This window comes from Phalacrocorax aristotelis, chromosome 1 (assembly GCF_949628215.1).
Source record: "Phalacrocorax aristotelis chromosome 1, bGulAri2.1, whole genome shotgun sequence".
NCBI lineage: Eukaryota > Metazoa > Chordata > Aves > Suliformes > Phalacrocoracidae > Phalacrocorax > Phalacrocorax aristotelis.
In genome coordinates this window covers 112,478,004-112,493,238 of record NC_134276.1, presented here as the reverse complement: position 1 = coordinate 112,493,238, position 15,235 = coordinate 112,478,004, and the positions used below count along the sequence as shown (strand labels likewise).

The 15,235-nt window shown below is 37.5% G+C and overlaps 1 protein-coding gene across 8 annotated transcripts in view; it reads left to right on the top strand.

Annotated features, from left to right (window-relative positions):
- ROBO1 (roundabout guidance receptor 1) overlaps positions 1–15,235 on the top strand; it is a 748,981-nt gene that overhangs the window by 676,243 nt on the left and 57,503 nt on the right. For all 8 annotated transcript variants that reach the window (XM_075102152.1, XM_075102145.1, XM_075102162.1 and 5 more), the window contains 6 exons: positions 7,747–7,868; positions 9,768–9,939; positions 12,293–12,498; positions 13,910–13,991; positions 14,159–14,327; positions 14,428–14,594. In XM_075102152.1, the coding sequence (XP_074958253.1) occupies positions 7,747–7,868; positions 9,768–9,939; positions 12,293–12,498; positions 13,910–13,991; positions 14,159–14,327; positions 14,428–14,594 (918 nt within the window). The remainder of the gene's footprint in view (positions 1–7,746; positions 7,869–9,767; positions 9,940–12,292; positions 12,499–13,909; positions 13,992–14,158; positions 14,328–14,427; positions 14,595–15,235) is intronic.

Genomic DNA, 15,235 nt, shown 5'->3' with positions numbered 1-15,235 from the left:
TCTGGACCTCAAGAAGTGACATCTGAAAATAGAAAGACCAATGAGGATGAAAAGAGATATATCCCAATTCTTTTGTAATGTACCTGGTGTTATTTTCCCCTATTTTTCAGAGGTTGAAACCAGGAGGCAGCTGAATGGCAGCATTTATATTTTTTTCAGAACAAGAGATTTTGGCCTTTGTTTCTCTGTAGAAAGTGATACTTTCCACAAATGACTGCAGAGAGATGTGCATATCAAGGGTATTGGGTGTTTCAGATTGCTTTGATAAGAACAAATAGCGTACAAATCACTAACAGGAAATGAAACACGACACATTGTCTTAAACTCTCTCCCTTAATAATAGTTTTTGCAAAACACCAGCATATATATCTGGTAGTCATGTTGCAGAAAGGCATTCAATGGTCCCTGTTCAGATACTTGAAGGTAAAAAGTAGTTAATTAGATTTCAGTGTTTAGCAGGCTTAGCAATGAAACATATGAAAGAAGAGGTTGACAGCGACTTAGCTGAGTTTTTGTTTGGAACTAGGAAAGGAACTGGAAAAATTGTTCAGAATTTCTTTATTTTTTTAAAGGAATGAGCAGTCAGAGTTCGACCAGTTTGCTAAACGTACTCAAGACTCTCCCATTTCCTCTGCATGTAACTCTAGTACCCAAATGTCCTGTACCCAGTCATTTCACCAAGGTGAAAACAGCTGAGTTTCAGCCATTTTGTAGAACTGCAATGCTCCATGACAGGTAATGTAGCTATCTCTGTACTGTCTCTGTTGCTAGCTCTGGAGGATCTCCTCTCACACCGTCTAGTCTCTACCTGGCCAAGCACGTCAGAGGTGCCTGCTCCCAGGCTCCACTGTCTCTGCCAGCACATTGGCTCATACTCACATCCCATCTCCTACCAGTTTGTTTCCACAGGCACATTCAACCTCTGATATTTTCCCTTGAACTGGGGTTAATCTATCACAAAATGAATTGAAAGCAATCTAAATTTCATTGTGACTGCCATTTCCTAGATTAGTCATATGGCCACGGATTTACACAGAAAGTAAAGATTGTATATGAGCTTGATTGTTTTATGTAATTATTGGCCCGAAGATTGGGATTGTTTCATTTCGCTGGCGTAGAATTACACTTCCTTGCTTCCTTTATAATAGCCTTTATTGGTGCCAAGCAGTCCTTGAAGACGTGAAGATTTTTATTTAAATGATCAAAAATGAAACACGTTGAGCTTAAATTGAAAGTATTCAGCTTGTGTCTGCTGAATAACAAGGTATCGTCTGAGCACCTGGAAGGTATTAATAAATAGTAATAGAACGATAATTAATAAGTATTTAATATGCAGAACAAAATACTGTTTAGTAATTAAGTACCACCTTGAATCTCAGGATCTCAAAAGCACCTTACTAGTATAAATGAATGAAAATTTCTATAGTTTTACTCTCTTTGAGATAGATAATTACTACCACAGTTTTCAAGAATGGGTACTTGAGGTTTATAGCTTGTCCAATACCAGTCTAAGAAATAGACACCGCCCTGTAATATTTAATTCTAAATATGGGGAAACCAATGAGTTATAGAGAAACACTAGATCAACATTTGTCTTTCCCTTTGTGAGAATTGCAAAATGTGTTATTTAGAGATGTAGGCATTACGCACAGTATGTTGAGGTCTCATATGTACCTGTGAGGAAGGGCTGAGAGAATGGTGCTTGCACAGCTTGGAGGAGAGGTGACTTCAGGACGGACATAACAGCAGCCCCCAGTACCTACAGGGAGGTTGTCGGTAAGATGGAGCCAGGCTTTTCACAGTGGTGCATGGTGGGAGAACAAGAGACAATGGATTTAAGTTGAAACAAGGGAGATCGAGACTGGATACGAGGAGAAATTCTTCACAGTGTGGACAGTCAAGCAGTGGAGCGGGTTGCCCAGAGAGGCTGTGCATTCTCAGTCCCTGGGATTTTTCAGGACCCAACTGGATCGATCAGTCCCTGAGCAACCTGGTCTGACCCCATAGCTGACCCTGCTTGAGCAGGAGGTTGGACTAGAGACCTCCAAGGTTGCTTCCAACCTGATTATTCTATGACCCAACAATACTACATCAGTCAAATACAATAGTTGCTCCATTAACATCTGGCATATGTAGTTTAATTCCTAAAACTGCAAATTCCTACATCTTTGAGTGGATTTAATGATACCCGTAGTCCCAGTGAGGTTGATAGGATTGCTGGCAAGAATACGGCATTAAAATACCACGTCACTAGTCTGGAAACCGCTTTTCTTATGTTTTTTGTTCAGTGACTGGGCATGTCTTCCCTGAAAAACCTCACACGTGAAGGAAATTATTGGAAAGACAAAAATATTATTCCTTTGGTATTTGTGGTTTTACATTCTAACTTCCTGTCTTTACAAACAGGTTATTCCCCTAAATGCCATGTGAAAAGCCATGATTAACACATGGAAAATTAATTTACTTTATAATTGAAAGTGCTGTCAAATAAAATGTGCCATAATAGAGGAAAAACTATGTACTTCTCAGTTTCAGTAACCTTAGATATCAATAGGTTGTAAATCAAACTAAGAGAATTGTCTTTGTTGTAGTTGTTGCTATTGTCGCTGTTCTTTTAAAACCCCATGATGTCCCTCTGACAGAACTGTTTAAATTTCACCCTTTGCTGCAGATTTGCAACCAATGTGATTCCTTGTTTCTACAGGGATTTATTTTCATGTATCAGTATTCCCTCTGTTTTTACAGGTGGGCAAAAAAATACATATGCTTGGCAGGGTTATTTTTGAGCTAAAATAACAAAACCGTCTGGTAAAAAGAAAAGTGTAAATTCAGCACTTACAAGTTAATTTTATTTGTAGAAAATTAATTGAGCAACAAAGACAGATTTCTATCTGTTAGAAATTTTCAAGTGAGCTTTCAGTAGAGGGCTTAGGCAGCTTTGCATTGCTCCCAGGAAGGCTGAACTTTTCTCTTTTTGGCACTACTCGAGTAATGGAAAATTGGTAATTTAGAGTTACCTCCTCTGTGCAAGAATTGCATACCATTAAGTCTCTTATCAGGCTATTTCATGTAGAATATGAGTTGCGTTTTATGGAGAAGCATTTCTAATTCCAGAGCAGGTCAGACTGTAATTGCAAGTTTAGTAGAGAGCTTTTCAGTTAAAAAGGAGTGGTTACTGGGTCATATATACCTAGATGCGATCAAGAGTAGCTATGAGCTGAGTCTTGGAGACAAGCATATTTCTCTCAGGAATTCTTGTGTATCATTTCTTGGCCACTCCTCTTACTTGCAGAAAATCAGAGCAGAATAATGCACGCCGATTTTCTCTTTGAGAAATACTGAAGCCTGACACTTAAAGAAGGCTAATGTACATCCAGAATATTTCCTTAAAATTGAAACTCAAATTTTTGAAAAATGGCAATTTCAACTTCCCGTTTGGGTTTCTTTCCATTTTTTTTTAAAAAAAAAAAGTAATAACATAAAACCTAAATTCTCTGTATGATCTGGTTTTGGTGCATTCAGTTTCAGCTTCTTGGCTTCAACACAATCCAAATTCCAGTATTATATCTGATTCTCTTTCTGCTTCATTTTCATAATACACCTGGAGTCCTCTGTATTTATTTGAACAGTAAGCCAGTATTCCTCATGCCTAATGAATGTCGGCAGACTGGATATTATTAGTTTCCTCCATGTGTTTTATCAGAGGATGGTGTGTTACAGTTGCTTACCTACTTGATATGAAAGCGTACCCTGCTGAACAATAGCTGGTTTACTCTCAATGTAAAGTGATAAGACCAAAGTGTTGAAGGGCTTCGTATTTGTAACATGCATTTATATATATATATTTGGACTTTTACTGTAATTATCTTATACCAACTACTCTTTTTTTGATTGACTTTTTTGTCAGTATCTGTGTATATTTTTATATACGCATAATTTTTACATTTTTGTTTCTAATCTGTTCTTTCAGTTAGTGGTACGTGGTTGGAACACTTTCTAACATGCCTTTCTTTTATAAGTGAAGTTAGCCTGCCAGGATCTGTGCCATTTCAAAGTTTATGAAAATTTTCAACTATGGTTGAAAGATAATTTAATATTAGATAATCTACTGACAATTTCTGTTGAAAAATCTAATATTTTGCAATAAATTTCTGGCTTTGAATATTTTAGTGAAATTGGGGGGGAGGGTAGGGTTAAGAGTCTTTTCAAATTAGTTTTAAGCATTGTTTAGTTTGCATTTGCAGTTTAATAGTGAGCAATATGACCTTGATACAGCAATCTTATACTAAAGAGATTGGTGTGTGGGCTAAATGCCTCAGCATATTATTAATTTTTTAATAAACTACCTTTGTAATAGCTATTAGCCTCAGAAAAGTATTTTCCATTTGCAGATGTTTGGATGCTTTAGAAAGGGTGTAAATGTCACTGTTTCATTTCAGCAATGTTGCAGAGTGGTATTTACTGGCGATTTCAATTAATTTTACCATGGAGAGCTCTTGATGCAGAGAAATAATCATGATATAAAAAAAAAATTTACTCAGGGTTACACAACGGTTTATTGGAAAGGCTTGGAATAGAACTCAGGTTGCCTAATCGTTATTTCAGTCTGTTACCAGTTTTCCCCTACAGCCTGCTTTTCAGCATTTGATATAGACTTCTGCTTAACAATCAAATAAAAAAATATATGGTTCAACATTTTAAACCTATTTTTCATGTATCAGAATATACGCGTGCTTTCTAAGGTGTTTACCAAGGGTCCTTTTTGGTTTTTTTGGTTTTTTTTAATTTTGCTTTATTCTTTGCTTTGTTTCATGTCTATTCAATTTTATTTATTCCATGTTTTCTTTTTGTTTTGTTTTTTTTTTTAGTTGTGTCTGGTAAGTTGAAATTTTATTGGCCATCTTCTAGTCATCGTATCACTGTGACGGGAACTTCTCCTCCCCTTCCCATCCATCCCCTTCCATGTCCTTCAACCAGTCAGCTCCCATCTTTTACTTGTTATTGACAAGACACATCGCACAGAATAAATTCTGCATGAAGTATGGGTAACTTAATGGCAAAGAGAAAGGTAATGGGTTGCAAACTTTCTGTCTGTTTTTACATGATGTAACGAGTCAAATCCTAATGTCTTCTTTCTTCAGTGACTGCATTAGGTAAGCTTCAAAGAATTCTATAAAAAATTATCTTTGTTTTAAAGGTCTCAAGGATAGAAGTTGTTCTTTCCTTAAGTGGATTATTATTTCAGCATCTTTTACAGTATGTTCATTACATACCACACATATGTGTCCCAAGGTGTGAAAGCAAACTGAAGTTAAAAAGAAGACAGTGAAAATGCTTCCAGTACAGTAAACATTGAATGGACAAAGTTTCACTTAACCCTGTTTTAATTCCTCTGGTGGTGAAGCTAATAGGATTTTTATTATTTACCTTACTGGCAGTAGATTTAGAATAATATGCATAATGTGCATATATATTTAGAATAATATATGTACAAATTACGTTTAGAATAATATGTAGAGAAACATATACCTATTTACATTTCATAAATTCTACTATGGTTACCTGAAAAACTGAATCTCCCCTCATTTTTTGTGTTCAGTAATCTCTGAACAGTCATCTTCAGATCCTAGAATCACAGGTATTCAGCTATTTCTCCAGTGGTTAGAAATATTTTAATCTCTTTATAGCTGAACCCATTCTCAAGTTTAATGAAATCTGAAACCATATAAATCCTATTCACTAACACAGGATTTAGAAACCCTCAGTTCCATTTTTTGTGGCATTGTGTCACAGACTAGTACAGAACCAGCCAAGCCCTAAATTTAACTATATGCTAAATTTATTCTTCTTGTTAGAATCCAACAGCCTAACAAAGGTGCTTCACCCTCATCTCCATTTTCACCATCATACCTTACAACCCTGTGGCAAACCCCCAACAGTTTCACTTTCCGTTCTAAATTAAACATGCTGTCTTCCCACGTCGTCTTCTAAGGTATTGACTGAAAGTTTCAGAGCTAAATGTTTTGAAGTTTGCTGATTACTGTAGGTCAATCTCAACTTCCCTTCGGGTAGTTTCTTCTCTAAGAAAATTCTAGGAAAGATGCAAATGCTATTTGCATCTAAATGTAAATAAGAATACACTGTGCTTTAAAAGTTCCTCCCAAACCAGGTCATAGGAAGAGTATATTCTAATCTGAATGCAATAGGGAGCAGAGACACAAGGCATGAGGAACAGATAACTGAAAGTACTGCCCCACAGGAACAGAGCAATTTCTTTAGGAAGTACTTTGAGTGTTATTTAATTCGTTCTAGATAAAGCCATAATTACTTGATGTTTATAATACACATTGAGTGATACCTTTAAGTTATTTGATTCACTCTCTTTTTAAGGGAAAACCTTGTAAATACAGAGTCACAGAATCACAGAATCCCAGGCTGGAAGGGACCTCAGGGATCGTCTAGTCCAACCTTTCTAGGAAGAGCACAGTCTAGACAAGATGGCCCAGCACCCTGCCCAGACGACTCTTGAAGGTGTCCAACATGGCCGAGTCAACCACTTCCCTGGGAAGATTATTCCAATGGTTGACTGTCCTCAATGTACAGAGGTGTTTGAAAGAAAGAAAAAAAAAAAAAACACACAAAAAACAATGAGTTATTAAAGTCAGATTCAAAACATCGCCTTTATTCTCAACCTAAAGAAGAGGGAGAGCATAATTAGTTTTGGGCAGATGATCAGAAGGAATTGGAAATGAATAAGTATATAGGCTTACATTTAATGCAGATTTTTCAAGAAGTGAGAGTTAATAGCCTATAAAACAAGCTGGATTTTTTTTTTCTGTGGTAGCCCCATCAAGATATCTAATATTGTTGTCTGTGCTGTTTTTGTTTTTTAATGTGACTGACATGATTTACGTTCTTTTTACTACTGGATGAAGGGGTTGTTGAAGTCTGTATAAATCAAACAGTTTGGCCAATGCTGGCAGTATTTATAATGTTAGGCTGAGCAGATGTTTCAAATTTGCCTTCATTTGCATATATATTTTTTTGAACATGCCCTTGCGTATGTAAATGAGCAAGACATTTAGCTCTGCTGTTCCTTTAAATTCATTCCTCTTCGGTAATTGGACGGAAGATTTTAAATGGTTGTAAATGGTTCAATAGTGTTTCTGGGACTTTTGCCTTTAAATGTTTTTGAGACCCTGACTACATCAAAAGTCTCTTATATAAGCAATTAAGTGCTTTTTCTCTCCTCAGCTTTCCTAAATTAAAGGTGATGACTTTTGTGCATAGAAGCCTGAATTCAGTGTTTATTGCAACCCTTGCCAAAGTGTGGCCTGTGAGCCAGTTGTCCTTCAAAGATTTCTCCACTCTGACTTGTAGCGGTGCTCCTCCTTTGAAACCCGAATTGTAGCAAGTTTGTTCGTGTTAGTGACTGCTGCTCTGCAAGCTGTCTCATTAAGTCGGTGGGACTTCCTTGTAAAAGTGGTCAGTACTAAACGCACATGATGCACGGCGTTTTAACTGGGAGGTCCAGCAACAGGAAAGATGATCTGAGTGATGCTGAAGCTGTGGCTGTTGGAGACTGATGTGTCTTTGTGCGGCCTCCCCTTATTAATGAAACTTAACTATTCTGTTTTATACCATTTAAAGTCAGTAGGCAATGTGTGCTTTCAAACAGGCTAACTTTGGTCTTCTGATAGTAGTGTGATTTTTTCCTCCCCCCCCCCGGTATTTTCCTTTCAGAACCTCCACAGTTTGTTGTAAAGCCTCGAGATCAGGTAGCTGCACTGGGGAGAACGGTGACTTTCCAGTGTGAAGCAACTGGGAACCCTCAGCCGGCCATCTTTTGGCGGAGAGAGGGAAGTCAGGTAAAACAGCTTTTCTGTCCCTTCTGCCTGGCAGTTTCTTGAAGAGATGATATCACGTGAGAGAAAAATATTTCAATTATTGTTTTAAAGATGTGGAAAATAGGTCTAGAGCTTGGAGATGCTGGATATTTCTTCTCTACTTCTAAGTCATGTGCATGCTACATGACGTCAGCCTTACTAGAAAGGATATCTATGTTTTTCTCCATGAATGTAAAAATAAATATATGAAACAACTAGAAACATCCCGTGTTTCACTACTATGAAAATCTTTTTCACCTAGCAGGGAGAACTTTTAAGAGATGACAAGATGACCAATGCTGAAGTTTGTTTGAACTGGCAAACGCTCCCAAGTTTTCAGAAAGTTTAGCTCTGGGTTTATGGTGCAGCTCTTAGTTTGCCATGTGTTTCTGTGTGTCTGGTGAACTAAACCGTTTGTTGTATAGATCTGCATCACTGCATGGGTAGGACTCTCATCTCGGGGTAAGGAGATCCACTTTGCCACTCAGTCAGTTGGCTGACAGGTCATACCTGAAAAGGTCACATTTTCTCCCAGCTTTCTTATTCGAACGGGAAGGAAAAATATTTCCAGCTTCTTTGTAAAGGATCTTGAAAGCCAGTGGGTGAAACACAATATAGCACAGCAAGGGAATCAGTTTTCTTTCAGAGTCATCGTTTGAAGGAGTGATGTGACACAAAGTATTCTTTATTGGAAGGAAAGAAGGAATATGGGATTCTGGTTTTCCTGTGAATGAAGGAATGAATGGGGCAATAGCATATGACAGGGTTCTTTGTGTTACAGAACAATAGGCCAGAGAAATTGAGAACACTTAGAGATTGGCTTCTTTACTCCGTTTGCATCATTTCTGTCTAAGTACAGCTACACTGCTAACCAAATTTAGATTATAATCTTCAATGGCATAAGTATACCAGTATATTATGCTTGTAGTTTTGTGTGACCTGGATTTTTTTTCCCCAAGTGTTCTCTAGTACATAATTTTTCTGGCTCGTTTTTATTCTACTGAGTGGTGACCACTTGTGATGACTGAGGGAGCTGGAGGAGGAGGTCAATGAATAGGGTTTACTAATACTGAAGTAGAGGATGTTGTGTCCCATGCCTTTGGATGATTTTTGGAAATGCAAAATGTAGCTAGGCAAGAGAGAGAGATAAAAAAATAGCCTCCGTGACCTTAAAGTATTCTCATTCACAAATTGTTCAGCCAAAGGTAGAAATTTGGAATATTTAGTGTAAAGGACTTGTATTACTTTGATTGCAGTTCTGATTTTTGGGCACTGTTGGTAAATACTATGTACTTCATACCAAAACCTTCTAAGTAGAAACTGGCATAGGATTTAATTCTATATAATAAGACTCAATATAGAACACAAACACTATGATTAGAGGGACCTAAACAGCATCTCTTTTTAAAGAAAATGCTCCATTCTTAGGCAGGCAAAAGCTAAAATGCAAATAAGTAAACCAACATCTGCATTTAAATGAAATAAATAGAATACCCTGGAGTGAGTTCTGAAAAAGGATGTTAAAACACATTTCTTAGGTTCACCACAGTTCCTGGCACCATTATGGTATCTGTACGTATCACATCATCACTAGTGCCTGTTAAACGTGGTGTAAAGCCCAACATTGACCATAGAAGGTGTTAAAGCAATCCCAAAAGAACTACACAATTGTATGTGCATATCTGCACCTATTTTTTCAAAAAAAAATCCTAGAAAAGCTAGTCACGTTGTGGGATAGACATGCTTAAGATATGAAGAGCAGAATGTTTTATGTATAATGTGGAAAGATGAATTTGTTTAGATATGTTAGAGTTAAGGTTATTGATGTTTGAATTTATTTAACGCTTTTTTCCCCTGCTTTCTTTCTTACACATCTTGTAGAATCTGCTTTTCTCATACCAGCCCCCTCAGTCATCCAGCCGATTTTCAGTTTCCCAGACAGGGGACCTCACTATCACCAACGTCCAGAGATCTGATGTTGGGTACTATATCTGCCAGACTTTAAATGTTGCAGGAAGTATCATAACAAAAGCCTACTTGGAAGTTACTGATGGTAATGATACCTTTATTTCATCATTTCCAATTTTTTATTTTTATTTTTATTTGAAGACAGCAGTGGAGTGATACGGCACTACTTTAAAATCTGCTTTGCATAAATGTGGATTGCATGCGTATTTGAACATAAAAGTCCTGTTTTAGCCACCTCTGTCAGGGGTTTAACATTTTGGATATTGTGTAACACTATATTTCCATGTTGTATTTAGTAAATATTATTTAGTGATTATACTTCAGTTTATGGATTTTGTCAGATCTGTTAATTTATCTGGCTTGTTTTCAGCTTCACCCATTAGATCCAGTTTATTTGTAGATTGCTTGCTGCCTAGCTCTTTATCCCTGTTATTTTATGTGTATTTGCTTAGCATCTCCATTTACCTGGTTTTTTCCTGTGTTTTAATATCTCAGCATTGCAAGAAAAAACCCTCAACTTGTATGGAAGTCAGTAGAATAACATACAAATCAATATTATTATACATTCCTTTTTAGGAGCAGTTGGGAAAAAAAATTTAAGATGAAAAAGCTACAGGGAGCATGACTGCAAGTAGTAGTGTATGCTGATGAGAGGCCAATTTGCCAATTATCAGAAACGCTTAATATTTTTAATAGCAAAGATACACAGGAAAAATAATCATCTTAGCACTTATGGAAAAAGAGGCTCGGTGCAGTCTGTGGAGATAATTTGAGGGGAGGGAAGCTGATGTCTGAAAAGAGTTTCTAGAAACTAGGCTTTGCCCTGTAGAAAACACAGAAACATGGTGTGAACCTGGAGGATAAAATTATTTGTTTACACCCACCTGATTGAGATTGTTTGGAGGAATAGGACTGCATCCTTTCTGGTTTCTCACAAGTGGTAAACCACATTTCTTAATCCAGTTTTATCCATTTTTTCACTGGGGAGAAGGCCATGGCAAGGTGAGAAATAAATTTAAAAAAGAAAATTAAGAGTTTTTCTGTTAATGACCTATGCCATCTGAACTTGGAAAAAAAGCAAATAAATTTAAGTATATTTCCTTTACTATGACTATATGGTCTGGATTGATCTGATGGGTAGTTGTTTTGTATAATGTCTTGGGATGGTATTTTTTTGGTCCTTTTATAAAAGTGAAGGCAGGGTATGCAGAATGATACCCTGGTATTCCTAAAGGTAATAAAAGTTGCCATCAACTTCGGTGGCACTGAAATTAGCCATGGATTTCAGTGGCGTTAGATTTCTTGTAGAGCACAGATCAGTCACCCTCTTACCATTGACAGCTGCAAAGTTTTTTACAAACTTGTCAAAGTCAAATACAAACTATAAGTGATCTTACTTTGACTGTCTCTGCAGAGAAGGATACTCATGGTCTCGCTGTGCATTGCAACAGGTTGGGACAAGAAGCAAAGGATAAATTATGCAGTTGAAAACCCAGCGTGTCATTTGAACATGCAAATGAAATTATGGAGATGGAATTTAGCCAAACAAAGCAGTCCTAACACCCTCTCTGTTGTTATGAACAGTAATTTCAAAATACCTGATATTCACAAATTATCAGCGCTTCAGGTTTCTATTTCAGCTACCAAACCAGTTTTTAAGTTACATGAACCCCCATGACACTGCTGAACAGATTTACGTCCTTTAAAGCTGTGGCTATTTTCAGATCATCAGTCCCTGTCGTGTTGGATGGTACAGGTAGAGGAGGTCAGTGAAACACAATGAGGTAGCTTTTACCTCTTTTTTTGATTATCCATTGGATAATGGAAGAAAAAACTAAAAGTCAGAAACTACTGGAAAAATATTTCTTAGTTGAGAATTTTTAATATGTTCCTATGCGCTAGCTTTGTGTTTACCCTACTGCTAGGCATCTCCCAATTAGGAAACAGCACCAGGATGAGTTGATGGTACACAATGAAGTTTTTCTGAGAAGTACCTACCTGCCAGGCATGCCCTGCCTGCCTACCTCCTTTTCCTCTGCCTTTGAATGCTGAAAGTATGAATTCTGTTATACAGGCTTGCTACGTAATAGAAGATGAACAAGGTGAAATCTGTGCCTTGACAAAGAATTTGGGAAGTCCTTTCTCATTCCATTATCACTTTATAAATGCAATGGAATTAGAGGATGCCTAGCGGATACCACTATGTAATACGTAATACTTCTTTACTTTCTGAAAATACTGCATTGTGTATCATTCTCGTATTCTGTAGTTGTGCATCATTATAATGCACCCTGCCCTGAATATGCATGGCTCCAACTTTAATTACTTGTTTAATTATCTTTAGTTTGTTTCAAAGCCTCAAGCAACTGCTGTTGCTTAAATGATTAGAAAATTGCTTCCAGTTGCAGAAATTTCTCTCCTGTTGTTTCTTCTGGCAGTGATTGCAGACCGGCCTCCCCCTGTCATTCGGCAGGGTCCTGTGAATCAGACTGTAGCTGTAGATGGTACTTTAGTACTGAGCTGTGTGGCCACAGGCACTTTAATGCCCACTATCCTCTGGAAAAAGGATGGGATCCTCATTTCTACCCAGGACTCCCGCATCAAGCAGCTGGAGACCGGAGCATTACAGATCCGATATGCCAAGGTACCTTGAACTGGCAAACAAGTTTTCTTGTTGTTTGTTTCACTTTGTTTTTTCACCTCCAGGCACTTCTGATATAGTAAAGCCTGCATTTACAATTGAAGAAGTGTTAAAGAAATGTATTAAAATATTTGATACTTCACGCTTTCTGAGAGTTCATTCTTTATGCTTAACACCTTGGCTTATTCTGCACAGTATTTCAGATTTCATAAGGGAAAATGCTTTTAAGAGGTATTAGTTAAGGGAATTATTTGGTACTTAAAACATGAAGGGGAAAGCTAAACTTGTATTTCAGTAAGACAAATCTTTAAATTATTTGGGCTTTAGCATTAATAGATTAAAATGATTTAATTATTTCAAATGTTTATAAAGAAAACCTTTGTTTACAGTACTGCAGCAATAGAGCCATGTACGCAGCTTTTTCAAAACAGTTTTTAAAGTTTAAACATATTCACTCGACAGGGTAAACATTGCTTAAAATGATTAAGCACCTGTCAAATACTTAGCAAATTCCTTCCTTACCAAATTATAGCAAGTACCTGGTCAGTATTGCTCGTCATGGCTTGCATGCTGTAAAATGTTTTAAAATGTTAAGTTTTGGCATACTAGCTATTCTTTGCTATCTTTTCTGTGGTTTGAAATGCAGTATTTTTTTTTTAATCAGGCTGAATACATCACTTTACTGTGATCCCTAGAGTTGCCCTATTACTAATTACAAGTTACACTGGCTTAGAGTTTGAACCTCCGATTTTTGAGCGCTTCCATTCAGCTCATCTGCTGAGGCTGGGACCTTAGGAGAATAGCATTTCTTTTCAGAGAAGAACTCTTTTGAAATGTGATTAAGGCACATATGGACAAATAATCCAACATTCAGAACTGGACAAGAATAGCATATGGAGGTTCCTTTTTGGGTCTGCTGTAGAGTGAAATTTATACTAACACAGGGAACCCCACATGTACGAGGCCCTGTGCAATTTTTAAGCTCTGTTTTAAGGATGACATGCTCTCCGGTGCTGCAGCCCAGACAAATCCCCAGGCATTATTTAGGCAGAAGGTTGACAGTTGCATGGGGTCTTGTCATCTGAGTTGCTTCCCAATTTGTTTGTTAGGACCTCTGCAGAGTAAGGAATAAATGCTACAAGAGTTGGCCTTCAGTTTGTTCATTACAGAATAGCTAACATCAAATAAGGATCTGCAGCTTTTCCAATTCTATAACAAATGCTCAGAAATAAGTATCCATTTTTATTTTGCAGCACATGAAATCATAACTTCTAATGGAAGAAGTTTCTGGTTCAAAGTTTTTGCAGCATAATACGTTTATCTATAGTCATGGGGGAACTTAGCTGTAATTACTTTTCTATCCCACTGAGTGCCTGATTGTTTCAAATATTTATTCTTCTCTTTTCCCGCTCAGCTGGGCGACACTGGTCGGTACACCTGCATTGCTTCAACCCCAAGTGGCGAAGCTACATGGAGTGCATACATAGAGGTCCAAGGTAAATCAATTAGGGTTTCTCTGCATGGAGAAAATGCATAAAGGAAAATCAGAAATTGAAATGCAGAAGTTGTCTCACTCTGTCATAAATTGCTGGTGCAGATGTGAACAGCATTTAGCTTACAGCTGCTTCCTGGCTCTACTCAGCATTTCTCTCTCCTTTGTTAGAGTTTGGAGTCCCAGTGCAGCCACCAAGACCCACTGACCCAAACTTGATTCCTAGTGCTCCATCAAAACCTGAGGTTACAGATGTCAGCAGAAATACAGTAACTTTGTCATGGCAACCTAATTTGAATTCAGGTGCAACACCAACCTCTTACATAATTGAGGCCTTCAGGTATATGAGTCTCATGTGATCTTCTTGTACTTACACTTATATATACTGTGTTGTTAAAAAAGCACGTGCTAACCTGCTGTCGTGTGTGTTTTATCCTTAGCCACGCATCTGGGAGCAGCTGGCAAACTGTAGCTGAAAATGTGAAAACAGAGAGTTTTGCAGTTAAAGGGCTAAAACCTAATGCAATTTATCTGTTCCTTGTGAGGGCAGCTAATGCATATGGACTAAGTGACCCAAGCCAAATATCTGATCCAGTGAAAACTCAAGGTAAGCTTTTGATACTGAACATTTTAGGTGTCCACAGTGGCTGCCACAAGTTGACTGAACAATACCAGGTGCAGGAATTCTGGTAGCTTTCAACTGTCTACCTACCCTGGCTATAATAAATACTAGATAATAAAATACAGTGTTTAAACTTGCATTTCTCTGTAACATAGACTCTGAAAGCTGCGTAGACAGCATATTGCATTGCCTAAGGGAATCATAATATCTCTTATCCAAAGATAGTTCCATCTTGCGGAATAGCTCTTGTTAGCAACAAAAGTAATCTCTGATTTTTTTAAGTTATCGCGCAAATCCTCAAATTCCATAGAGATGTTGTTATTATGTCCAGTGAATCAAATGAGGCTTAAGACTGAGACAGAGGGAGAAAAAGCACATAATCTAAGTTGGTTTCTGCTGCATTAGGAAAGAGAGAAGCTTAAAATTTGAAGGAATTGGGCATCATGAGCCAGTAAAGAAGATGTTTTGGCAATATATTCAAAGTATTTCAGTAGTACAATTGTTGAAAGTAGAATAGTAGGGAAGAGAGACAATGCTTACAGATAGCCAAGTGGAAGAAAAGGCTGGGTACTAGTGGATGAAGGAGTCATCTGCTGAGTCCAGCAATGGACTGAATCCAGCTGTGT